Consider the following 27,990-nt stretch of genomic DNA (forward strand, 5'->3'; position numbering starts at 1 on the left):
AGAGGAGAGATTTCCTTCGTACTGCCAGAGTATTTTAGTCACTTCATTCACTGTGGGATTCTCCTCCGCTTTCCAGGTTAGTATTGCCAATGAGCTGGCATATGATGATGGTGTACTCCGTACAAACTTCCGCCACATGGGTGGTGTACACCGAACTGCATCTGGATCTGTGGATGTTTGTGCGTCGTCTAGGTCCTTATAAATTACTTCCCGTACGGCCAATTCCCTCAGGTACTGAATTCCCTTCTCCATGGTGGTCCATTTGCCTGGTAGACATACAAGTTCTTCCTTGAAGGGATACCTTTCCTGCACAGCTGACAGGAGACGCCTCCAGAGGCTGCGAGGTCGTGCTCCATCTCCAATTGCTTTGTCAATGCCTGCGTCCCTAGCAAGGGATCCCAGCCGCCTGGCTTCCTTGCCCTCTAATTCCACATAATTGGCTCCGGTGTCCCAGCACCGTTGCAGCCAGGTGACAAGCTGCTCACCTATACAGCGACCAAAATCTTTTCGCACATCTCGTAGCTCACGCTGGTATAGAGTCCGGGTAGTTACTGTTGATTTTTCGACATCCCCATCCTCATCTTCAGTCTCCTGCACCTTTGATGGCCCAGCCTCGCCTTCACTATGCCCAGACTTAGCAGAAGACTGTCTGCGTTCTAAACGACCTGAGTCTCTATACCATTTTTTCACCTTGTCTACAGGGGCAACTTGCACTGCTACAGCTCGTTTCTCTGACCCAGCCACAGGGTCTGCCACAGGGGTTGGAATACCCTCTGCGGGGTCAACTTGCACTGCTACAGCTCGTTTCTCTGACCCAGCCACAGGAGGGGGAGCAGCTGCAGGAGCTGGAGCTGCTGCAGGGGCTGGAGCTGGAGCAGCTGCAGGAGCTGGAACTGGAGCAGCTGCAGGAGCTGGAGCTGGAGCGGCTGCAGGAGCTGGAACTGGAACGGCTGCAGAAGCTGTCACTAGGTTGCTAGTAGCATCAATTGCAGCTCGATAGGCACAAGCCAGACCCCAGCACGCTACAGTGATTTGTGTCACTTTGGAACTGCCAGAGTCATGACACCTTTTTTTCAAGCATTCTGCCAGCTTTTTAGGATTTTGCAGTTGTTCAGGGGTGAATGTCCAAAACACTGGAGGTGACCACTGCTCTAGAAACCTGCCCATATCCTCCCACACTCCCTGCCACTCGCAACTATCCCGCCTCAAGACAGATCTCCGGATGAGATTCCTAAGTAGTTGTTTAACCCTCAACAAAACCTGAAGCGCATTCAGGAGACATAACAACAAGAGCAGGCTGGTCTGAGTATCCCAAGGATATTCAACATCTCGGAGAACCACCGTAACTAGCTCGGGGGATAAGAGGGTGGTGAAGGAGAAAGGGAGAGTGAACAGGTAGGGAAACATGTCTTCCCCTGTCCCCTTCACAGATTGGCTCCCTAACGTAAAAAGGCAATAGGTGTAATTGCTAATAGTTTCCGAGATATGGTTTCCAAAGTATAGAGTCGACGTCAGTGCTGAGTACAAATACCAGGTTAGAGTCGTGACCAGATATTTCATCATTTCATAAGCCATTGTTACACCGCACAGTACCATAACAATCTTAAACCAGGGCCCGGAAAGGATAAACAGTGCAACAGGGAGCACATACAGAAAGTAACGCACCATAAAACTCAAATTGGAAAACAGGCACAGCAGACTGGAGATTAAGGCAATCAACATCGTGACTAGCAACTATTAAGCAGGTCCAATACTTATACCAATTTTAGTTTAACACACTCTGGTCAAATTTGTCGATATCTCAACCCTTCGAGCCCCACGTTGGGCGCCAAAAGGGCTGTTGTGGTTTAACCCGGCTGGCAGCTAAACACCACACAGCCGTTCGCTCACCCTCCCCCCTCCCTCTCTGGGATGGGGGAGAGAAACGGGAAAGTGAAGCCGGTGAGTTGAGATAAAGACAGTTTATTAAGACAGGAATATAATAATAACAATAATAATAATAATAGTGATAATGATAATAGTATTAATAATAATAATGTGTAAGAAAACAAGTGATGCACAATGCAATTGCTCACCACCCGCTGACCGATGCCCAGCCTATCCCCGAGCAGCCAGCCCACCACCCCGGCCAGCCACCCCTATATATTGTTTAGCATGACGTCAGATGGTATGGAATACCCCTTTGGCCAGTTTGGGTCAGCTGTCCTGGGTCTGTCCCCTCCCAGCTCCTGCTGCACCCCTAGCCTGCTCGCTGGCAGGACAGAGCGAGAAGCCGAAAAGTCCTTGGCCTGGTGTAAACACTGCTCTGCAACAATTAAAACATCAGCATGTTACCAGCACTCTTCTCGTCCTAATCCAAAACATAGCACCCTACCAGCTACTAGGAGGAAAATTAACTCTGTCCTAACTGGAACCAGGACAATGAGTCATCTGAACCATCCTAATGTTATTCGCCTGTTGGGTGCTACATGTGAGAAGAGCAACTATAACCTCTTTATTGAATGGATGGTCGGTAAACAACTACATGCCAAATAAAATTAAAGTATCGGTTGTCTTGGAGCTATGTAGTTTCATACTGGAAAATATTCCATGCATTGCTTCAGTTTGGAAATTTATGTTTTTATTGCTGATTTAAAGATTTGTGCTAATTAAAGCATAAAGATTTACTTACAAAACAGTTTAAGTGGTCATAGCAATATTCTTACTGGCATCTTTCGTTTGATTTGGAATTATCCATGCGCAATTTGTCATACAATTAATGTAGTTGAAAGCCCTGAACAAAAAATCGATTCCATTTTCCTCAATTTCTGCATCTAAAAGAGAAGTTAAACTTTGAGAGACAGACGCTTCAGCTTTCTATATTTCGAACTGTTGCATTTTCTGTGTAGCTGTGTAATTTTAAATGATTATTAAAAGTAACTTTCCTTTCTGAGTTTGCGACGCCTGTCACTTGTTTTTGTCCCAAGCATTTTCTTTAAAATTGTGTGAGGGGACATGCAAAGGCACTTGAGAACTTAAAGTAATTTTCTAATAATAGGTAGTAAACAGGTGGGGTGGTTTTACCTTGCTGGGTAGCTAAACTCTACCACAACTGCTGTCTCATCCCCCCCCCTCAAAAGAAGAGGGGAAGAAGAAAGTATGATGGAAAGAAAAAAACAACTCACAGGTTAAGATAAGGATAATTTAATTAAAGGGAAAAGGAAGAGAAAAAAAAAAAAAAGCAAAGGCCATGCTGAAGAAAAGGGGAAAGAAAAAAAATCATTCTATATTTCCCATCAACGAGCGTTCTTAGGCCATGTCCTGGGAAGCAGGGCCTCAATACGCATAGAGGTCGTTTGGAAGGACAGACATCTTCACAACAAGAGCCCCCCCTCTCCTTCCCCTTTCCCACCTTTTATTGCTGAGTGTGACGTCATATGGTATGGAATATCCCTTTGGTTGGTTTAGGTCAGCTGCCCTGGTGATGTCCCCTCCCCACTGGCTTTGAGGGGTTTGGAGAGAGTCTTGATGCTGTGCCAGCACTGCTCAGCAATAGCAAAAACATTGGTGTGATATCAGGGCTGTTCTAGCTACAAGCGCAGAGCACAGCACTATATGGGCTGTTGCAGGGAAAGTTAACTCCATTCCAGCCACACCCAGTACAGCAGGATGCTTCAGGAAAAACATGTTCAAATACTACATCTGTTAAGTGGTACTTTAGTAGTAATTATTTTTCATTATTTTATACAGCAGGGCCAAGTAAGTTTATATCTTTTATTTTTTTAAGAAGGAGCTTTATTTTCTGAATGGGACTATATGTCATTGCAGTTTGGTTAACAAGACTAGATTTGGTTTTTTCATAGAATCACAGAATGGCTTGGGTTGAAAGGGACCTTAAAGATCATCTAATTGCAACCCCCCTGCCATGAGCAAGGACACTTTCCTCTAGACCAGGATGCTCAAAGCCCCATCCAGCCTGGCCTTAAACATTTCCAGGGATGGGGGATCCACAACTTCTCTGGGCAACCTGTTCCAGTGCCTTACCACCCTCAGAGGGTGGTAACCCCCAAAGGGTTATGGTAAATGGGGCTGCGTCAGGCTGGCGGGCGGTCACCAGTGGGGTCCCTCAAGGCTCCATTTTAGGGCCGGTACTTTTCAATATTTTTATAAACGATCTGGATGTAGGAATAGAAGGTATTTTGAGCAAGTTTGCTGATGACACCAAACTTGGAGGAGTTGTGGACTCGAATGAGGGTGGAAAGGCCTTGCAGAGGGATCTGGATAGGTTGGAGAGCTGGGCGATCACCAACCGCATGAAGTTCAATAAGAGCAAGTGCCGGGTCCTGCACCTGGGACGGGAAAACCCTGGCTGCACATACAGACTGGGCGATGAGACGATAGAGAGCAGCCTAGAAGATAGGGATCTGGGGGTCGTGGTAGACAGCTAGTTGAATATGAGCCAGCAGTGTGCCCTGGCGGCCAGGAGGGCCAACCGTGTCCTGGGGTGCATCAAGTACGGCATCGCTAGTAGGTCAAGGGAGGTGATTGTCCCGCTCTACTCTGCGCTGGTGCGGCCTCACCTCGAGTACTGTGTGCAGTTCTGGGCACCACAGTATAAAAAGGACATGAAACTGTTGGAGAGTGTACAGAGGAGGGCTACGAAGATGGTGAAAGGCCTGGAGGGGAAGACGTATGAGGAACGGCTGAGGTCACTGGGCCTGTTCAGCCTGGAGAAGAGGAGGCTGAGGGAAGACCTCATCACAGTCTACAACTTCCTCGTAAGAGGGTGTCGAGAGGCAGGAGACCTTTTCTCCATTAACACCAGTGACAGGACCCGCTGGAACGGGGTTAAGCTGAGGCAGGGGAAATTTAGGCTTGACATCAGGAGGGGGTTCTTCACAGAGAGGGTGGTTGCACACTGGAACAGGCTCCCCAGGGAAGTGGTCGCTGCACCGAGCCTGTCTGAATTTAAGAAGAGATTGGACTGTGCACTTAGTCACATGGTCTGAACTTTTGGGTAGACCTGTGCGGTGTCAAGAGTTGGACTTGATGATCCTTAAGGGTCCCTTCCAACTCAGGATATTCTATGATTCTATGATTCTATGATTCAGAGTAAAGAATTTCTTCCTAATATCTAATCTAAATCTACCCTCTTTTAGTTTAAAGCCATTACTCCTTGTCCAGTACTACACTCCCTGACAAACAGTCCCTCTCCAGCTTTCCTGTAGGCCCCCTTTAGGTACTGGAAGGCTGCAATGAGATCTTCCTGGAGCTTTCTCTTCTCCAGGCTGAACAACCCCAACTCTCTCAGCCTGTCTTCGTAGGAGAGATATTCCAGCCCTCTGATCACCTCTGTGGCCCTCCTCTGGACTCATTCCATGTTCTTCTTGTGCTGGGGGCTCCAGATTCAAACACAGTACTCCAGGTGGGGTCTCATGAGAGCAGAGTAGAGAGGGGAGAATCACCTCCCTCAGTCTTCTGTCCATGCTTCTTTTGATGCAGCCCAGGATATGGTTGACTTTCTGGGCTGCAAGTGCACACTGCCTGCTCATGTTGAGCTTCTCATCAACCCCCAGGTCCTTCTCATCAGGGCTGCTCTCAATCCATTCTCCGCCTAGCCTGTATTTGTGCTTGGGATTGCCTCAACCCAGATGCAGGACCTTGAACTTGGCCTTGTTGAACTTCTAATGAGATTTGCATGGGCCCACCTCTCAAGCCTGCCCAGGACCCTCTGGATGGCATTGCTTCCCTCCACCATGTCAACCACACCACACAGCTTGGTGTCATCGGCAGACTTGCTGAGGGTGCGCTCAATCTCACTGTCCATGTCACCAACAAAGATGTTAAATAGTGCCAGTCCCAATACTGGAACACCACTCCTCACTGATTTCCACCTGGACATTGATCCATTGACCGCAACTCTTTGACTGCAACCATCCAGCCAATTCCTTCCCCACCGAGCGGTCCATCCATCAAATCCATGTCTCTCCAATTTAGAGACAAGGATATCATGGGGGACAGTATCAAATGCTTTGCACAAGTCCAGGTAGATGATGTCAGTTGCTCTTCCCCTATCCACCAATGCTGTAACCCCATTGTAGAAGGCCACCAGCTTTGTCAGGCACGATCTGCCCTTAGTGAAGCCATGTTGGCTGTCACCTAGAGAGATCATCTAGTTCCCCCCCCCCCCGCCATGGGCAGGGATGCCACCCACTAGATCAGGTTGCCCAGGGCCCCATCTAACCTGGCCTTGAACACCTCCAGGGATGGGGCATCCACAGCTTCTCTGGGCAATCTGTTCCAATGTCTTACCACCCTCTGAGTGAAGAATTTCCTCCTAACGTCTAATCTTAATGTCCTGTCTTTTAGTTTAAAACTGTTTCCCCTTATCCTATTGCTATCTGCCTCTGTAAAATGTCACTCTCCAAATCACACTCTCCAAATTTCCATCAAAGGATGTTTTATACATCCTTATTTCCTTATGAAAGAAGGCATTGCACCTTAACTTACGTTCTTTGGCAGAAATCACTTAGCAATACCAGAGTGCTAACAAGCAAAGCCCAAATACGTGTTATTACAATCAATAGTGCAGAAAATATTTTCTTGAAACTAAGGATGTTTTTTGTATTTTTTTTTGTTTTTTTTTTAACTTATCTAATTTTTTTAAGTTTATTTTTTATGAAATAATATTGCTTAGATAATGAAATGTCTTTACATCATTCAAGCGCAAGTTATATTACAGTACTTCGAGAAGCGCAGTGGAAATTCAAATCCTTGAGGCTCTGTATGCCAGTATTTGGTATACTAAAGTATTCATACTTTTTTTTTTTTTTTTAAGGAAGGATGAAATTATTAGGAAGCATAAAGACCTATGCCATTATAATGTGTACAGTTCCAGGCAGAAAGTAATTAAGTAAGCAACTATATTACTTTTTACCTAGGGATTTTTTTAACATATTTTTAGGAGGAGAAATCTAGGTATAAATTAGGAATACCAATACCAAGCTCCAAATTTAGGAGGCAGTGTTGCATTCTACTAATACAAATTGTGTTGATAAATTCCTTTTTTATCTTCTAGGGGGTTCAGTTGCTCATTTATTAAGTAAATATGGAGCCTTCAAAGAATCAGTTATTATTAATTACACAGAATAACTCTTACGTGGCCTTTCTTACCTCCATGAGAATCAAATAATCCATAGAGATGTTAAAGGTAAGGATTATTTAGAATATCTTTTAAAAAGTAATAGTTGGAAGGCAACATCTATTTTGGCTTGACACCTATTGCTTCTCTTGTATGCCATCTCAAGAGTAGTAGCTCTACTGGGTTTATCTGATCATACTTAAGAACCTTTACAGAAATTAACCAGAACATTCATGGAGTGCTTGGGAACACTTGCTACCTGAGCCAATAGTTTAGAAAAAAATGGTTTTCTGGATTTGTTCAAATAAAATATAAAGTTACCATATAGCTTTAAAGATTAGTTAGTTAAATTTATGTAAATATTTACTGTGAAGTGATAGTAAAATCTGTGAACAATCCAAAATAAAGAGGTCATCAGGTCTCTAATGTATAGGAATATTGTGATGGGCTTTCTTCCTTCATCCTAATTGAACATAAACACATTTGTGCTGTTTGACAAACAAAATTTGGACTTTACTGGGAAATCCCAGTCTTATTAAACTTCTGCCTTTAATGTCATTATAACTATCCACGAACTGGAGAGAGATCCAAATAAGTAGCAATGTAACAATGACAAACACTTGCCTTCTAATATTTTTTCTTTAAAATAGGAAAACTTTCAATTGCTATGTAATTATCTTCAAGACATCTCCAAGCTACATAAGAATGAAATGTGTAAATTTCACAGGAAGGTGCAGTCATTGAAAATCTTAAGGGTTTCAGTGCACCAATTTCTTTCATTATTCTAGCTTCAGGCATTGTTCCAGAATCCTATGTTTGCCCTACTTTGAAAGTTTGATTGCTTCTCTAAATCTCTCAGATGGCCTCAAGTTGTGTGCAGTATCACTCATGCATAACAGAAAAAGTGACATTATTAGACTTGTCCTTAATTTTTAGATTTTCTTGATACTGGGGGTGGGAAACATCAACCTATTTATAGTTTTGAAACGGAGGGAGGAAGATTGTCTGTTCATCCATTTGCCTTTAATAGAAAACCAACTAACGGTATTTTTATTATGCTGTTGACAGGTGCCAATTTGCTAATTGACAGCACAGGTCATAGATTAAGAATTGCTGATTTTGGAGCTGCAGCCAGGTTGGCATCAAAAGGAACTGGTGCTGGGGAGTTTCAGGGACAGTTGTTGGGAACTATTGCATTTATGGCACCAGTGGTAAGAAACCAGTTCTAGAAGTTACTTCAAAAAGTTTGAACTCTGTAAGCTAATTCATACAGTCAAATAACAGAAAATTGATGTAAATGCTTCTAACATATTTTAAGTGTACTTGTTCTAAAGAATAGAAATGATTCCAACATGGCAGTAATTAAATTTCTTTCTTGTTGTCAAAGTTGTTATAAGTAGTTTGTTGCAAAATATAGCATGAGTACTGTTACAAAAGCCCAAATAACCATTTGGTCAAAAGCTTGCAAGATGATTTGATTTGTCCCTTGATCAGGCACTTTGTTTCTACAGCTGTATAAGTCTAATGGCATTTGCATCACTGATCACTCTGTTAACCTGAAATGTTAATCAGAATGCACTTGATTGATTTTTTCAGTATCTAAATTACTTAGTTAGGAGACTTTGAAGTGGATAATCTGAGCTTTGATTTGTCTATCTGTTCAGGTTCTGAGAGGTCAGCAATATGGTAGGAGCTGTGATGTGTGAAGCATTGGCTGTGTTGTTATAGAAATGGCTTGTGCTAAGCCTCCCTGGAATGCAGAGAAACTTTCCAATCATCTTGCTCTGATATTTAAGGTGAGGTACTTTGTTGCTTGTCCTGGTTCCAGTTAGGACAGAGTTAATTTTCCTCCTAGTAGCTGGTAGGGTGCTATGTTTTGGATTAGGATGAGAAGAGCGCTGATAACATGCTGATGTTTTAATTGTTGCAGAGCAGTGCTTACACCAGGCCAAGGACTTTCCAGCTTCTCGCTCTGTCCTGCCAGCGGGCAGGCTAGGGGTGCAGCAGGAGCTGGGAGGGGACAGACCCAGGACAGCTGACCCAAACTGGCCAAAGGGGTATTCCATACCATCTGACGTCATGCTAAACAATATATAGGGGTGGCTGGCCGGGGTGGGGGGGCCGGCTGCTCGGGGACAGGCTGGGCATCGGTCAGCGGGTGGTGAGCAATTGCATTGTGCATCACTTGTTTTCTTACACATTATTATTATTAATACTATTATCATTATCACTATTATTATTATTGTTATTATTATTTTCCTGTCTTAATAAACTGTCTTTATCTCAACTCACCGGCTTCACTTTCCCGTTTCTCTCCCCCATCCCAGAGAGGGAGGGGGGAGGGTGAGCGAACGGCTGTGTGGTGTTTAGCTGCCGGCTGGGTTAAACCACAACATTGCTACAAATGACACTGACCAATTTTATATACAAAAGTGTGAATTTTAGAAAAGTGTACAAGTAGAAGGGGTTGCTGGGGTTGTTGCAATGGCCCTTCTTTATAATGGAGGTGTTAGTACAAAGGTAATACTGATATCAATATACTAATCATACTGACTTTGAAAAAAAAAAAGCTACCAGCAATAATATGCAGAAAAAGCCCTGTTAGAAGACACATAATGTAACAGGCTAAAAAAAGTTAGGAAGTAGAGATCCAGTCTTCTTCCTAGAGTCAAGGATTTGAAGTCTTTTTTACAATTCTGTAAAATATGGGAGCAAAAGAAAAGTGTTTCTAACATAAAACATTTATACATGTATTCATATTTCATAGTGGGGAATGCTCTTTGGTAAAACCTGATGTTCCACGACCAGATTTCACTTAAAGATATTTACCATTATGCCATACTATATATGAAGATTGTCCCTCCCTTTTCTAGGTCATCAATTTCAGCATTCATGTTTCTCACTAAAATCAACTAAGTATATTTGATTCTAAAAATCAAGTTGAACTGTAGGCATGAATGAAGAAAATACTGTCACAGGTGAAGAAAGTGATTAGCATCTTCGCTAGCGTGAGTGAAGAAAGTGTTTCCACAAAACAGAACTAGCACAGTAATATTCAAATACAAGATATAATTGTCTTAATGATTCAGTGGTCTGTGTGAATCTGGTGGTGTCACCCTAGTGTTCTCAATCATCTTGCTCAATTTGATCTAGAGAAGGTCAAAATGAATTCGGTGGGGAGTGATCTGCTTCCATCTGAGAAAGATTGCCCTTCAGGGTGGTAGCAGAAATGCAGTAAAGACAATGCAAGAAAGCATACCCAGTTTAACATATCATGATGTAGCATCGCTCAGTTAAATCTATCTATGTGCTTGCTTATGCTATGGCAGTTAACACTGATGGCAAGTAGCAGACTAAAGAATACCCACAATTATGGCATAAGAGCTTTTATTATGGTCTGTCTTGCAGTTAGTCACTGCAGAATCTTGCTGCAAGAAAAAAAATTAGAGAAAAGTGCAAGGAGAGAGGCAGACTGCGAAAACCAAGAGAGCATATGTTATTGGTGAAAGATGCATAAATGGAACTTAATACCCATTTTATAAAATGGCAGTTAATGTAATACTCAAACTGCAGTGTGAAATATGCTAAGGGGATAAAAATACATAGTATAACTCGTCAGCTGAATATAATCAGCTTATTGAAAGTTTTTGGGGTAGAAGAGGGGGCTTAAAAGACACTGACTTCTCAGAAAAAGAAATTATTTTCCCTTTGTTCAGATTGCTAGTGCAACTACTGCTCCATCAATCCCTTCACATCTGTCTCCTGGTTTGAGGGATGTGACTCTTCAGTGTTTAGAACTTCAACCTCAGGACAGACCCTCATCAAGGGAGCTGCTGAAACACCCAGTCTTCTATACTATGTGGTAGCTAATTATGTATAAGGCTGATATACTGAAGAAGATGCTAATGAATATACGATAACTGTCATGCACTGCAGTTAAGGACAGCAACTTTTGTTATTCTGCTGGCCTTAATTACAGGTATATCAAGTACTCAAGGCCAGTGGAGGACCCTACCAAGTATGTGATTTACAAATGAAGATCTTTACCTAACTCAGTACGCAACATTTCACAATTTGTGCAGAGATTTGTAAACTGTGCCTTTTCAAATATCTGGCCCTACGTCAACACAAAAGCATTTTTCTTTAAATCTGCATGATTATTTAGCAGATAGGTGATTTTTATTTTATTTGGAGCACTTTTTCAGCAATAGTAGCAGCTGAGGCACTCAGGATCTATTTTAATATAGTTCGCTTTCACTGTTCCATTTCACATCACGTAGATGTAAGTAGAGGGTTCTGCAATTACAGTCGGTTTTCAGCAATGATTAAAAGGAAGTTCTATATCTGTCCCTTTTGATTGTACAAAGTTCTCTGTGTAACAAATTCAAATGTTGATGGATACTTTTAAAAAACATTTTGCCTTCTTTAAAGTAAGAACAGGCAGTTGTGGTTCACTACGCATTTTTTGCTGGCTATATAATTTCTTTTGTAATTGTAAGTTTTGTATTTTCATTGTATTTTTAACTTTCAGGGAAAGGTGATCTTTTAAAATAGTTTTTAGAAAAAGATGCAAACTATGTCACTGAGCATCTTACTGACACAAGTTTTAAAAACGGATTTGCTGAAAATCTGGAATAAAATGCCACCTTCAACAAGTCGGTGTTTCAGGGTCTGATAGTATAATTTATTTAAAAATAAAAAAGGGGAAAAAAGGAAAAAAAATGTTAAAAAGATAATACCAATATGCGAAGTTTTGTAGCTCTGTTTCTCTGTTTTGTACTTGACTGTCTTTTGACCATTTCGGAATTACTCTTTCTAATAAGATTATTTCCAAATTTTTCTTATGTGCAAGCTTTAAAGGATGCACTCTTGCTAATTCATGTACTGGAAAATCAGTTGTCAGATTAATATCGTTTCTGGCAGAAATGTAAACTGTATAAACTGATGAACCTCAGCTAATCAGTATTACTTTGTAGATCACCATGCCTACCACATTTCAAACTCAAACTGCCTCTAGATATCCAAATGCATTTTGTTTGAGTTTGCTTGTGTTTCCCTCAGCTTGCTGGTAATTGTGGTGTTTTTAAAATGCAGATGTGATGTAATATTATTTTCTTTGGACCAAAGCTGTACTGAAAATTATATCGTGTAATTATTTTTTCGTGTTCTTAATGTTATTTGGTACTTCAGTTGTAAATAACCTCTACTGTTGTTTATTCCAGTTTGTACTACCTCAGGTGCCCTATAGAGTTTCTTCTACCAAAGTTCACATTCACAATGAAATTATATTTGCTATGTGACTGATTCGTAAGACTTCCAGGGCTTAAGGGCTCACTTCCATTAGCACCTTACTGTACAAGAAAATTTTACAGAAATCTCTGGGTTAAGAAATTTGGCTTCATTGTATCCTTTGCTATTTTAAATATATCAAAATATTTTAATTAAAAGTTTTTACCCCATTGAACCAATTTTATATAGTACGATTTGTACCTATTTTGGTGTTTTTGTCTTTATAGTAAATAAAAGGTTTTAAACATTTTTTGTCCTTTGTTTATTGTAATGTAAACACATTAAATTTACCAATGTGAATAAAATATTTCTGGTACACTTCACTGTTTATACACACATTTCAAATGCAACACTCGATATAGTAAGACTTATGTGTCATTTAATAGTAGAAACTATGAATTAGTATTGGTGGTCGTGTGTACCTTAGGTATATCAATGAAGAACGTTGAGATAAAGGGCACCAACAAACTAAATATTTTAAATTAGTAGTAAAGGTAGGAACTGCTCTTATGACAATTTTGTATCTATGAACCTCACCTTGCATGTGCCCTTAGATCAAACATTAAATGTCTAAATTTTGCATTACTACAGAAATGTAATTATTAATTGCCTAGTCAGGTGAGTTGATTTGGTTAGATCAGTTCTGAAGCCATTGAGGTAATTTATGGTTTTCAGTGAAATGGTTCTGCTGCTTCTGATTTAAGTAGCAAACATAAACCTTTCCCTTTTTTAGGCAGTTTGAATATGTGTTGCAAAGCTAGGGCTTGTTTCAGTTGTTTGTTTTTCTCTTGTTTTTTTTGATATTTTTGAAATTGATTAATTTTTGGATAGTTGAAAAAGTATTCTGTAGTCTCTTTTGTGATTACTAAATTCCACATTTTGAAGGATCAGGCTCTTTATTTTCCTCATTACTTACGTGGTTTTCTGCAAATAGAAATTAACACATCAATTTCAATATTTCAATATTGTCACGTCAATTGTTCAATATATTCATCGATGACTTGGATGAGGGAATGGAGTGCGCCGTCAGCAAGTTTGCTGATGACATTGTGAGAAACAAAGTTGTGTTTTTGCAATAGAAGGTGCTTTTGCAGGGGAAAATTCCATTAACCTTGCACATTCAAAAGTGGTCGTGCAGCATAGCAGTGTGGAGTATGTTAAGCAGACAAGGGGAAGGTCCCACTGTCCCAAAATAAGGAGGATAGCTAAGGAAAACAGGATGAGCAGTAGGAAACCAGTAAAAACAAAAATCACGGGCCCTCTAATCACAAGAGAAGAAGGAAAAAAAAAAGGAAAAGGAGAAATTAACGGTTGGTCAAATAAAATTGTACATATATGGTATAGAAGTGCGTCGAGTAGGTTGTGAACCTGTAGTACTCAGCCAATGAGGAAACAGGAGAAATCAGGTGTCAGGTAATAGGGAATATAAGGTTATGATAAACTTTTACTGTGTGCTCCTGCTTGCAGGACGCCCACCATTGCAATCATGAATAAAATAGCTTCACAGAAGGTCCTGTCTGAAGAAAATTATTGAGATCTTTCTCACAACATTAAACTGGGAGGAGTGGCTGACACGCCGGAAGGCTGTGCTTCCATCCAGCGGGACCTCGACAGGTTGGAGAATTGGGTGGGGAGAAACTTAATGAAATATAACGACGGCAAGTGTAGAGTCCTGCATCTGGGCAAGAAAAAAAACAGACACCAGTATAAGTTGGGGACTGCCCTGCTGGAAAACAGTGAAGGGGAGATGGACCTGGGGGTCCTGGTGGACAGCCAGATGACCATGAGCCAGCACTGTGCCCTTGTGGCCAAGAAGGCCAATGGCATCCTGGGGTGTATCAGAAGGGGTATGGTTAGTAGGTCGAGAGAGGTTCTCCTCCTACCTCTACTCTGCCCTAGTGAGACCACATCTGGAATATTGTGTCCAGTTCTGGGCCCCTCAGTTCAAGAAGGACAGGGAACTGCTTGAGAGAGTCCAGCGCAGAGCCACAAGGGTGATTAAGGGAGTGGAGCATCTCCCTTATGAGGAAAGGCTAAGGGAGCTGGGTCTGTTTAACTTGGAGAAGAGACTGAGAGGTGACCTTATTAATGTTTATAAATATGTAAAGGGTGAGTGTGAGGAGGACGGAGCCAGGCTCTTCTCGGTAACATCCAGTGATAGGACAAGGGGAAATGGGTGCAAGCCGGAACATAGGAGGTTCTGCTTAAATATGAGACAAAACTTTTTTACAGTGAGGGTGACAGAGCACTGGAACAGCCTGCCCAGGGGGGTTGTGGAGTCTCCTTCTCTGGAGACATTCAAAACCCACCTGGACGCATTTCTGTGTGACATGATTTGGGTGTTCCTGCTCCGGCAGAGGGATTGGACTAGATGATCTTTCAAGGTCCCTTCCAGTCGCTAACATTTTGTGATTCTGTGATTCTGTAATTTACCAGTAAAACTTGGCAGCAGTGCTCTTCAGTTAAATTCTAATATCTGTTTTTTAAAAACTGGAAAATACATTTACTGAGATGTCAAGAAGGAAAATACGTGACAAATAAAAGATAAATTGAGTGTAAGATATTTTCCTTCATTTGATTTACTGTAAAACTCCTGAATTTTTTCAATACTGTGTGGTACTTTTAATGTTGCGGTCTCCTTTTTAGAAGCAAGGGTTGGCAGTGATCACCTGTCCCCAGCAGCAGGCAGTAAATGTCAAGACACCTACTTAAAGAAATGTCTTCATTTGCAAAAGGCATATTCAGTTCTTCCACGGTCAAATAGTAAGTTATGCTCATTTTGATTTCTTTGATGGGAATAACTTTAAATTTGGTGTTCTACATGATGGTCATAGGTTGAGGTTTGACGGTGTTTTGGCTTTGGAAGTTCTCATTGAAAATTAACAATTTTAAAAATTAACGGTGGAATGTCAGGACAATCATGTATCTTTTCTTTGTTATTAGAGTGGCTGTTCTGCCCTTACCATGCCTACCTTCCATGACAGTGTATATTCCCTTATTAACTTTTCTCTCATTGCTTAACGTTACTTGCTGAGCTGAATAATGAATATGACAGTCTTTCTTCTAAGAGCCATGATATACTGTGGCAAAGGTGTATGTTATTTTCTCATTAAGGCACACGTTTAAATTCAAAATTTCAGTGGTGAATTGAGATCTTTTTTTCAATGTCATTACCAAGAAAATCTAGAAGATGGCAGGAAAACACTATGACCCAAAGACTGAGGCTTAATCGGGGAAATAAAGGGAAACAGCACAGTATGTCACAAAGTTATTTCAGTTGGCAGTATATCATCACTCAGTTCCTGCTCTCAGAAGAGATATGCAAAGCTAACAATAGAATTCACGTGAATATGGAGTAAATCAAGAGGCAATTTTATAAGCAAGGCTCCGAGTTAGAAATTCTGCTCGTCTCATTGTGTTCGTGGACCTGGCTCACAAAATCCTGAAATCTTGGCAAGAGTTCAGATGCGGAATTAGGAGTATAAGCCTTGACAGTGAATTGGTTTGCTTTCTCTACTCTACCCAAAAGCCATTCCCATACCCTAGTTCCTTATGATTATTTTTTGAACTGTTTTCCTAATGTTGTGGTTTAACCCAACAGGAAGCTAAACACCACACAGATATTTGCTCACTCCCCCCACAGTGGAATGGGGAGAATAATAAAAAGAAAAGTGCAAGAACTTACGAGTTGAGATAAGGACAGTTTAATAAGAAACAAGCAAACAAAAAAAGTGGGAAAAAAACAATAACAACAAAAAGAATAAACGAAGAAAGTGATGCACAATGGAATTCCTCATCACCAGCTGACCAAGGCCCAGCCTGTCCCAGATCAACAGCATCCCCCTAGCCAATTCATCCCAGTTTTATTGTTCAGGATGACATCATATTGTATGGAATATCCCTTTGGTCAGTTTGGGTCAGCTGTCCTGGTTCTGTCCCCTCCCAACTTCTCGTGCACCCTCAGCCTCCTTGCTGGCAGGGCAATATGAGAAGCTGAAAAGTCCTTGACTTAGTGTAAGCACTGCTCTGCAACAACTAAAACATCAGTGTGTTATCAGCATTATTCTCATCCTAAATCTAAAACAAAGCACCATACCAGCTACTGAGAAGAAAATTAACTCTACCCTACCTGAAACCAGAACATACTTGGAAGCAGGACAGGATTGGTGCAATGCAGGCTCTGAAAGCCACTGACAGGCTAGGTATAGTAGGAATTAAACTTCTGTATCTCACAACCATCTGCATGAGTCATTTACTCCCCCAAACCTTAAGACCAACATGTATCGTGAGGCAGAAGAAATAAATAGTTCTCCTCTTCATGTCCCACAGCTGTCATACTACCAATTCCCTAGATTTTGTGCACTTTTATTTCTTAAGTCTGTCACTGTTCAATTTGGACTATAATATTTTAGAATCTAATGGCACATGTCACTTTGTGCATGGTTTTCTCAGATCTGTTGGAACTATACTGGAGATCTCAATTTGTAACTCTTTTTGCCACTTCAGTCCAGAAGTCCTTTGCCAGATAGCCTTTCCCACCAACTCACATTGTGAGATGTGTGCCTTTCATTCTACATACCACCCGGGAGACATCTGGGGGAGTCAGTGAGAAAAGCACAAGGATATTTGAAGAGTTGCTGCACTGAAGGAGTCTAACACAGTTCTCACAAAACACTTCAGCAACTGTCCAATAAGTTTTTATCTTGCTTTAAACAGCAGCCATCATCATCATGTTGTCTCACACACTCGCACACTGCCAGTATATGATTCTCCATGTCACCTGCAAAATAATTTATATTCTTAAAGAGAAACTCAACCCTCAAAAATTTACCTGGCAACTTCTCATATGAGCAGAGCAGTTGTTAATGTACTGTCCCCTGGCCAGTGAGTTTTGTGGAATAGCCGTGAGCCAGCTCACATCACTCATTTGAAACAGACTAAGCTGATCTCTCCTGCTGCAAGACCAGAAATGACCCTGCAGTGGGTTTACGTGGCAAAGTTTGGGTAGCAGGGGGCCATAGGGGTGGCCTCTGTGAGAAGAATCCAGAAGATGCCCCATGTTAGATAAGGGGCCCAACACTGGCCAGAGCCAAGCCAATAAGTGATGTTGGTTGTGCCTCTGTGAGAGCATATTTAAGAAAGGGAAAAACAAAACTGCTGCACACAGAAGCTGGGAGAGTGAGGAACAGCCTTGGACCTGTAGCCCCTGGAGAGGAGATCAGAAAGGAGCACGTGACCTGGCAGGAGCTGCTGCCCGTGTATAGTGGGTATGGATGTGATGGAGTTAACTTTCCCTGCAGCAGCCCATACAGTGCTGTGCTCTGCACTTGTAGCTAGAACACCAGTGGTATCACACCAGTGTTGTGTCTGCTGCTGAGCAGTGCTGGCACAGCATCAGGACTCTCTCTAACCTTCCCAAAGCCAACAGGCTGGGGGTGGGCAAGAGTTGAGGAAGGAACATCACCAGGGCAGCTGACTTCAACCAACCAAAGGGATATTCCATACCATATGATGTCACACTCAGCAATAAAAGGTGGAAAAAGGAAGAAGAGGGGTGGGCTCTCGTTGTGAAAACATCTGTCCTCCAGAACAACAGCTATGTGCGTTGAGGCCCTGCTTCCCCTTCTTCTTCCCCTCGCCTTCTGTGGAGGGGGAGTGAGAGAGCAGTTGTGGTGGAGTTCAGCTGCCTAGCAAGGTAAAACCACCACAGTCCTTTTTCGGGCCCAACATGGGGCACGAAGGGTTGATATAACAATAGAATTGATTAAAACGCTTACAACTAACACACTTACTTGCTAGTCACCATGTTCAGTGTCCTGTTAATATTGGCGTGTTTGATCATGTGTCATGCAATCCGTGTCATGTTCTCCTTTCTCCTCTATATCCGATCCGAGAATGTGCTACAATCTGTGTTCGTTGTTGTTTTTTTTTAATTCACTGTGCTGCCAAGCACTGGCCTTGAGTTTAATCTGGCATTCAGGCTCTGCGCTGTTATCATTTGAGTCTCATGGAAACTATCTTTTAGAGAATATTCAGAATTACACTGCCTTCCTTCCCTCATCTGGAAGTCAGTTTATGAATAATATCAGGAATGGTACCTCCTCCTTCTTTCACAGTGGGCTAATTACAACAGTTTCTGAGTATTTTGAATATCCATGTGTAACCCATATATTACTATTTCTAATTCTGAATAACGGGTTTCCTCTTCTCTCTAAGATTAGTCGACTGTTTAGAAATCTTACCCGGGAATCTGTCCCAAAACAGTCTGGTGGCGGGTGGCAAGGCCTGTGGGAGGATATCGGCAGGTACCTGTCACGGGTGTCTCCTCCAATAGTTTTGAACTTCACCCCTGAACAAGTGCAAAATCCTAAAAACCTGACAGAATGTTTGAGAGTCGTATGCCCTGACAATGCTGGAGAACGACAGCTTGCAGCACTGTGCTGGGTCCTGGCTTACGCCTATCAAACACTATTTAACGCCATCCAGCACCCTCAAGGGAGGGAGGAGGTCTCTGAATCTGATGACCAGATAACACACGCTGTGACTGACCCAGAGGACCAACCGACTATGGTATCAGTCGCCCCCATAGTCAAGTCAAAACAATGGAAACAGAAGTCAGCTCGTTTAGTAAGGGAAGAAGCCTCTCCTAAGAAGGAGGGAGAAGAGGAGAAGGCAGGCACCTCTAAAGCAGAGCCACCACAAAAACAGCAGGAAAAAGAGATGGAAATCATAAATGAATTAGAAACCACCCAATCTCTATCCTTGAGTGAGTTGCGAGAAATACGAAAGGATTACGGTCGACGCCCAGGTGAGCACATCCTCACCTGGCTGCTTCGATGCTGGGACACTGGGGCCAATAGCCAACAGCTAGAAGGCAGCGAAGCCAAGCAGCTGGGATCTCTCTCTAGAGAAAGGGTCATTGACAAAGTAATTGGGAGAGAGAGACAGGTTCTCAGCCTCTGGAGGCGACTCCTGGCAGCTGTGAAAGAAAGGTATCCCCACAAGGAATATACTGTATATCAAATAGGCAAGTGGACCACCATGGAGAAAGGTCTCCAGCACCTGCGGGAATTAGCTGTGCTGGAGAAGGTTTATAGTGATTTGGACAACGCCCAGACACCTCAAGATCCCGATGAAGTCCAGTGCACAGCATCCATGTGGCGTAAGTTTGTGCGGAGTGCACCATCATCACATGCCAGTACGCTGGCAGGAATTCAGTGGGATGAGGGGATGGGACCAACAGTGTATACTCTGTCCTGCCAGCTTCAATAATATGAAGACAGTCTCTCTGTTCCACTACAGGCCTGCATCTCGGTTGTGGAAAACCTGTCCCAGAGGCTCCACCACCTCGCAGAACAATCTTCTCCCTCCTCACCCAGACCGAGTAATATTTCAGCCACTAAGAATCAGTATTTTCCTGCTCGAGGGAGAGAGTACCCAAGACACACACCACGTGGCACCTTGTGGTTTTATCTGCGTGACCACGGGGAAGATATGAGGAAGTAGGATGGTGAACCTACTTCAACCCTAGCTGCTCAGGTACATGAACTGCAAGGAAATACAGCAGCAAGAAGAGGGGCTCCTAGGAAAAATGCTGCTCCGTTTTCTGTTGGGCAATTCCCCAGAGGCAGTAGAAGGGCTGATATTATTCTTGACCCTGATGAAGGGACCTCTGCTTCTCATTTGCAAGAATTAAGCAACAGACACTCCAACCAGGACTAGAGGGGCCCTGCCTCTGGCCAGGTAGAGGAGAGGAATAACCAGATTTATTGGACTGTGTGGATCTGATGGCCTGGCACAGTGGAACAACAGGAATACAAAGCTCTAGTGGACGCTGGCGCACAGTGTACCTTAATGCCATCAGGCTACCAAGGGGCAGAACTCATCTGTGTCTCTGGAGTGACAGGGGGATCCCAACAGCTAACTGTATTGGAAACTGAAGTGAGTCTAACTGGGAATGAGTGGCAGAAGCACCCCATAGAGCCCAGAGGCTCCATGCATCCTTGGCATAGACTACCTCAAGAGAGGGTACTTCAAGGATCCAAAAGGGTACCGGTGGGCTTTTGGCATAGCTGCTTTGAGCACAGAGAAGATTAGGCAGCTGTCTACCCTGCCTGGCCTTTCAGAAGACCCTTCCGTTGTAGGATTGCTGAAGGTTGAAGAACAGCAGGTGCCAATCGCTACCACAAGGGTGCACCGAAGGCAATATCGCACCAACCAAGACTCCCTGATTCCCATCCATGAGTTGGTTCATCGGCTGGAGAGCCAAGGAGTGATCAGCAAGACTCACTCACACTTTAATAGTCCCATATGGCCAGTGTGAAAGTCTAATGGCGAGTGGAGGCTAACGGTGGACTATCGCGGCCTGAATGAAGTCACACCACCACTGAGCCCTGCACTGCCAGACATACTAGAATTCCAGTACAAACTAGAGTCAAAGGCAGACAAGTGGTACGCCACAACTGATATAGCTAATGCATTTTTCTCCATCCCTCTGGCAGCAGCATGCAGGCCACAGTTTGCTTTCACTTGGAGGGGTGTCCAATATACCTGGAATCGGCTGCCCCAGGGGTGGAAACACAGCCCTACCATTTGCCATGCCCTGATCCAGACTGCATTGGAACAAGGTCCTGAACACCTGCAGTACATTGATGACATCCTCGTGTGGGGCAACACAGCTGAAGAAGCTTTTGAGAAAGGGAGGAAAATAATCCGCATTCTCCTGAAAGCTGGTTTTGCCATTAAACAGAGTAAGGTCAAGGGACCTGCACAGGAAATCCAGTTCTTGGGGATAAAATGGCAGGATGGACGTCGCCATATTCTGATGGATATGATCAACAAAATAATAGCAATGTATCCGCCAACTAGCAAAAAAGAAACGCAAGCTTTCCTAGGCCTTGTGGGATTCTGCAGAATGCATGTTCCAGGCTATAGTCAGTCTGTGAGTCCTCTGTATCGAGTGACTCAAAAGAGAAACTATTTCAAGTGGGGGCCCTGAGCAACAACAGGCCTTTGAACAAATCAAACAAGAAATAGCCCGTGCAGTAGCCCTTGGGCCTGTCCGTACCGGACCAGCTGTGCAAAACATACTTTACACTGCAGCTGGGGAGCATGGCCTCACCTGGAGCCTCTGGCCGAAAACCCCAGGAGAAACTCGAGGTTGACCGCCGGGGTTCTGGAGCCCGGGGCTATCGAGGATCAGAAGCCAATTACACCCCAACTGAAAAGGAGATACTAACAGCATACGAGGGTGTTCGAGCTGCTTCAGAAGTTGTGGGTACAGAAGCACAGCTCCTCTTGGCACCACAGCTACCTGTGTTACGTTGGATGTTCAACAGGAAAATTCCCACTACACACCCTGCAACCGACGCTACGTGGAATAAGTGGATAGCGTTAATTATGCAGCAGGCTCGAATGGGGAAACCCAACCGCCCAGGAATCCTGGAGGAGATAATGGACTGGCCGGAAGGCAGAGATTTCGGAGTACTGACAAAAGAGGTAACTCGTGCTGAAGAGGCACCAGCATATAATGAGTTGCCAGAAGACAGAAAGCAGTCTGTGTTGTTCACTGACGGATCCTGCCCTGTGGTAGGGAGCCATCGGAAATGGAAAGCTGCTGTGTGGAGTCCCACACGATGAGTTGTGGAGGCCATGGAAGGGGAAGGTGAGTCGAGTCAGTATGCAGAAGTGAAAGCCATACAACTGGCCCTAGAGATTGTCGAAAGAGAAAAATGGCCAGTACTGTATCTCTACACTGACTCATGGATGGTGGCAAATGCTCTGTGGGGGTGGCTGCAGCAATGGAAACAGAGCAACTGGCAGCGCAGAGGTAAACCTATTTGGGCTGCTACCCTGTGGCAAGATATTGCTGCTCGGGTAGAAAACCTGGATGTAAAAGTACGTCATGTAGCTGCCCACATGCCCAAGAGTCGCGCTACTGAAGAACATCAGAACAACGAAGAGGTGGATCGAGCTTCATAAATTGAAGTGGCTCAGGTGGACCTGGACTGGGGACGTAAGGGTGAGCTGTTTGTAGCTCGATGGGCCCATGAAACATCAGGACATCTGGGGAGGGATGCCACATACAGATGGACTCATGATCGAGGGGTGGACCTGACCACTGAGGCCATCACACAGGTTCCCCATGAGTGTGAGACCTGTGCTGCAATCAAGAGCGCCATGGAGGTAAAATCTCCCTGGAACAGGGGGAGGTGGCTAGGGTTTCAATATGGTGAGGCCTGGCAAATTGACTATATTGGACCACTCCCACAAACCCGCCAAGGCAAACGGTACATACTCACCACGGTAGAAGCAACTACTGGGTGGCTGGAAACATACCCCGTAAACCATGCCACGGCCCGAAACACAATCTTGGGCTTAGAAAGGCAAGTGCTGTGGCGTCATGGTACACCAGAGAGAATTGAGTCTGACAATGGCAGTCATTTCCGAAACAATCTTGTCACCTCCTGGGCCAAGAGGCATGGTATTGAGTGGGTGTATCACACCCCTTATCACCCACAAGCCTCTGGGAAGGTTGAGAGGTACAATGGACTGTTAAAGACTATGTTACGAGCCTTGGGTGCTGGGACATGGAAACAATGGGACATAAATCTACCAGAAGCCACTTGGCTAGTTAACCACAGGGGGTCTGACAGCCGTGCTGGTCCTGCTGAAGCAAAACCCCTACACACGGTGAAAGGAGCTAAAGTCCCCGTAGTGCATGTAGGGAAGTGGATGGGGAAGGCGGTGTGGGTTGCTCCTGCCTCGGGAAAAGGCAAACCCCCTTGTGGGATTGTCTTTGCCCAAGGACCGGGGTATACCTGGTGGGTCATGCAAAAGAATGGGGATATTAGGTGCGTGTCTCAAGGAGATTTAACCTTGGGAGAAAACTAATCTGTAATCTATAAAGTTATGTGTTGTAGAAAGACACTGCAGGATCAACGACAGGTCAACTTTGCAAGGAACCGGGCAAGTGCAGCAAGGACTCGAGCTAAGCTGGTGCTGGCGTCCAGACATCTAACTCCGCCTGCCCTGAGTGACCACTTTGGCAGATGAAGACTAAATCGTCAACAGTTCTTATGAACTTTTTTTCAGAAAGACCTATAGGGTGAAAAGATGTACTTACCTATCAATCTGTTAAAGGACAAGGAACAGTGGTGATGAGAATACTTATATGCTGAAGTATGGGGGACCTGAGAGTGACACAAATGTTATGGAATAAGGGGTGGAGGTTGTACTGGGTCTGTCTGGGATGGAGTTAACTTTCCCTGCAGCAGCCCATACAGTGCTGTGCTCTGCACTTGTAGCTAGAACACCAGTGGTATCACACCAGTGTTGTGTCTGCTGCTGAGCAGTGCTGGCACAGCATCAGGACTCTCTCTAACCTTCCCAAAGCCAACAGGCTGGGGGTGGGCAAGAGTTGAGGAAGGAACATCACCAGGGCAGCTGACTTCAACCAACCAAAGGGATATTCCATACCATATGATGTCACACTCAGCAATAAAAGGTGGAAAAAGGAAGAAGAGGGGTGGGCTCTCGTTGTGAAAACATCTGTCCTCCAGAACAACAGCTATGTGCGTTGAGGCCCTGCTTCCCCTTCTTCTTCCCCTCGCCTTCTGTGGAGGGGGAGTGAGAGAGTGGTTGTGGTGGAGTTCAGCTGCCTAGCAAGGTAAAACCACCACACCATGGGAGACCCAGGTTGGTGCAGTGTGCTCCTGATGGATGGACCCCCGTGGTACGGACCCATATCTGGAGCAGTTCTTGAAGAGCTGCTGTCTGTGGGAAGCCCACACAGGATCAGTTCGGGAAGGACTGTATCCTGTGGGAGGGTCCCCATGTTGGAGCAGGGGAAGAAAGTGACCAAGAAGGAGTGGCAGAGACAAAGTGCTATAGACTGGCCGCAACCCCCATCCCCCGTTCCCCTGCACCGCTCGGGAGGAGGAAGTGAAAGATGGTTGTTTGGGGGAAGATGTTTTTATTTTTTTCTTTGTTTCTCACTTCTCTAGCTTGTTAGTAATAGGTAATACATTTCTCTAATCTCCCTGTGCTGAGTGTGTTCTGCCTGTGACAAAAATTTTCGAGTGATCTCCGTTCTTATCTCAACCCTTGAGCCCTTTTTATCGTATTTTCTCCCCCTTTCTCTCTGAGGAGGGGGAGTGAGAGAGCAGTTGTGGTGGAGCTCAGCTGCCCACCAGAGTGAAACCACCACAACTCTGCTGGCCAGCTTCAACTCTAATTGATCCTTGGCTGCACAAACTCTCTCCCTACAACGACAAGCAGCATCCCTGTCGTCCTCCCATGTCACCCCTCCTTGCTTCCAGCAACCATACACTTTTTTTTTTTTTTCCGCCTAAGCTCTTGAAGATCCCTGCTCAGCCAAGCCAGCCTTCTGCCCCGCCTGCTTGACTTACGACATTTTGGAATTGCCTGGTCCTGCACTCTTAGGAGATGGTACTTAAAAACCAACCAGCACTGATGGACCTCAATGTCTTTAAAAGCAGTTTCCCAGGGGACCTTACTAACTAGTTCCCTGAGCAGCCTGAAATTTGCTCTCCTCCAATCCAGGGTTGAAGTTTTAGTGGCAGTTTTCCTCCTATCACCAAAGATTTTAAACTCGACTACTTCATGGTCACTATGGCCAAGGTGGCCACCTATAACCACTTCACCCCCCACCATGTTGGGGCAGGGGAAGAGTGACCATGAAGGAGTGGCAGAGATGAAGCATTATGGACTGACCGCAACCTCCATTCCCCATGTTGCCGCTTGGGGGAAGGACACAGAAGAGGGTGGATAGGGTGGGGGGTGGGGGTGGTGGTTTTAGTTTGCTTTTAGTTTCTCTCTGTTCTGGCCTGCTAGTGATAGGGAAGAAATTATATTAATCTCCCTATGCTGAGTCTGTTTTGCCTGTGATGATAATTGTTGAGTGATCTCCCTGTCCTTATCTCAACCCTTGCACCCTTTTCATCATATTTTCTCCCCCTTTTCGTTGAGGAGTGGAGCGAGAGAGCAGTTGCGGTAGAGTTCAGCCGCGTAGCAGAGTAAAACTTACACAGTGAGTGAGTTAGGAAACGTCTGCATCTTTTTATTTGGTATTGTATTGCTGAATACACCCTGAGGTGGGTGTTGGGTGCAGTGTTGTTTAAGAAATGCACAAAGATTTTGATTTAAGATTAAAAAGATCTTGGTTAACACTGTTTTGAGCTTCAGAATTCTGAAAATATTATGTGAACGTGATTGGAGTTTCTGTTCCTGAAATTGTCTTGAACTCTTAATATCTTCATGGTATTTATGTCAAATGCATTTGGTTGTCTCGCTCTACACAGCTGATTTTCAGATGCAGTGTATTTTGGAGGGGAAAAAAAAGTCATAATATCGTTGGACAGATGTATGTAACACATAGCTTGGAGTATTTGTTTTTAATTGCATGTATTTAGTTCCCTGCCATTGCTGTTTCACTAACTGGTGTCAGAAGATGTTCAGGTGTAACAAATCATGTAACTGTAATAGTTGTCCAGCTTCCAACATTAATTTAAATGATCATCAGTAGAAGATGCACTGTGTAACTGAGTGGTTAAGTAGATAACTTCGCATCAGTCTTTTATAATGTGATGATGTTGATGATTTTTAAGGCCTGCAGTGACAGACCTCACCTCTGAAATAATGATGCAAATTGTGATCAGCTTCTGAATCATGCTTGGAGGAAGGTTTTTTGCCCTAATACGCTAAAATTCTTTAATATTTTTATGAATTTTCTTTGATAATCTAAGATGCATTTTCCAGGTTAATAACTTAACAGCTGAACATATGTTTACTGGGATACCTCTTAAGAATTTCTTGCTAAGCATTCTAAAATTTCTGGAAGCAGATAACACTGAATGGAAGGGGAATGATAATGATGGTCTCAATCCTGGACTCAAAAATATTTCTTACAAGTGCAGAACTGGCTGGGTGATTGCCTCCTGCTATGGGTAATGCTGTTATATGCCAAGTCTGGGGCTTTTGTTGTCAAAAGAGTGCTAGCTAGATAATCATACTCTTCTTTGTTTTTACAGTTGCTAAGACTTCTGAGGCAGTTTGGCTACTTACTGAATAAAAATTACAAGTTGCCGAATGAGTAGAATAAGCATTTTAGATTTATGGGACTAAAGAACTTTTAATATTTGAGTGAACCTGAACAGTCTGCTTTCTAAATAAGCTTTCTTCCTAGTTCTTATATCATGGCTAGTAAGTTACAATTGCTGTTACAACAGCCTGGGAATTTTGCAGCATTTGTAGAGGTTTACTTGAGTGGAATTTACTTTTAAACTCTGTAATGTATAATTGCTTTAACAGGATGACTCCTTTGACTTGCATAACAGCAACAGTCCTCGTCATGAGAGATATATAAATCAAAACTTCGAAAATGAAATTCCGCAAGAGAATGGCAATGCTTCAGTTACATCTCAACTAATCATTAGATCTTCAACTTTTCCTCAGGCAGATGTTCTTTCAAGCTCACTTGAGGCAGAGCATAGGTATGTATTTATTATATAAAATGTTTCTTCATGGTAAGTGAGTGTCTTCAGTTCTTACAAGCTTAGAAGTCAGAATCTGGAAGCTGAGAAGACAATACTTAATAAGAGTTTAAGTTTTAGACGTACTAATTTAACGTGGAATATACTTTGCTTCTATTAGGCTTGTGTACTGGCATCTTTAACTTGCTTTACTAAAAATTTGATATTTCCTTAACGAAATAAAGCAAACTACATAGAGACTTTCATCCCTCTGATTTTGGGCTGTATATCTAGGAGGAACAATGCGTGTAGTTGCTATCTGTATTAATAATACTTCAAATGTTGCATCTTATGTAAAACCCAGTGAACTTTTCCTTGTTAAAGAAATGGATTGTTTTTATAGCTATTTGACATGGTCAGTGATATCACAAGACAATGCAATAGAAAGGGAGAAAGTAACTTCAGAAAAGGATTGAAATATAATTCTAGTATCTCCTAGGTGTAACTGCAGTAGCAGGTGATAAAGATGAGAATGGTGCTGCTAGGAAATCATAACTCAGTCTGGAGGCGAGCTTGTCATGAGTCCTGTTAATTTCTTACTGTTAACTAAAGAAACAGTGTCTTTTTTCAGTGATAGATTCTATGTATACATTGGACTAGAGAAATTTTCCTTCTGTAGTACCCGCAGAGACTTTCATGACTTCTTCTCCATTATGATTATAGAAGGTGAAATGTACCCTGTTCTGTTTGTGATTTTTTCTTTTTTTGTGTGTGTGTGTGTGTGTGTGTGTGTGTGTGTGGATTTCTGCATGCATGAAGACGTTATGGTAGGCCTTTTTGTGGAAAAGTGGACTCGAAGTGACCAGCTTAACTCGCAGGATGCTTGTGCATGCCTAATAACTATTGGCACATTGTACAAAATAAATCTTGGACTTTCCTTCTGCTGGGGGAGTTTCCAGCATGCAGTGATTATATATTCATCCTGTAGGTGTTGAGTTTGCTAATCTGAAATTTTTAGTGTAGTTTACATTCTTAACTGTCCTAGAAGCCTAATGCTGCTTTAAAGAGACAACGTTGCTTAAGTTATTT

At 43.3% G+C, this 27,990-nt stretch overlaps 2 protein-coding genes and 1 pseudogene across 3 annotated transcripts in view; 2 read left to right on the forward strand and 1 right to left on the reverse strand.

Annotated features, from left to right (window-relative positions):
- Positions 1–27,990, forward strand: part of LOC308184762 (vasculin-like) — a 463,870-nt gene that overhangs the window by 422,611 nt on the left and 13,269 nt on the right. The window contains exon 5 of the mRNA XM_080572266.1: positions 26,741–26,922. Within this exon, the coding sequence (XP_080428392.1) occupies positions 26,741–26,922 (182 nt within the window). The remainder of the gene's footprint in view (positions 1–26,740; positions 26,923–27,990) is intronic.
- The window catches only part of LOC308184837 (vasculin-like), a 112,401-nt gene that overhangs the window by 44,790 nt on the left and 39,621 nt on the right, over positions 1–27,990 (reverse strand). The window lies entirely within an intron of this gene.
- On the forward strand, positions 2,422–11,361 carry LOC308184974 (mitogen-activated protein kinase kinase kinase 1-like; annotated as a pseudogene). Its single transcript, XR_013956137.1, has 5 exons — positions 2,422–2,512; positions 7,058–7,189; positions 8,189–8,331; positions 8,785–8,916; positions 10,837–11,361. The product of XR_013956137.1 is annotated as a mitogen-activated protein kinase kinase kinase 1-like (transcript).

Source organism: Anser brachyrhynchus (assembly GCF_964034855.1).
Source record: "Anser brachyrhynchus genome assembly, chromosome: W".
NCBI lineage: Eukaryota > Metazoa > Chordata > Aves > Anseriformes > Anatidae > Anser > Anser brachyrhynchus.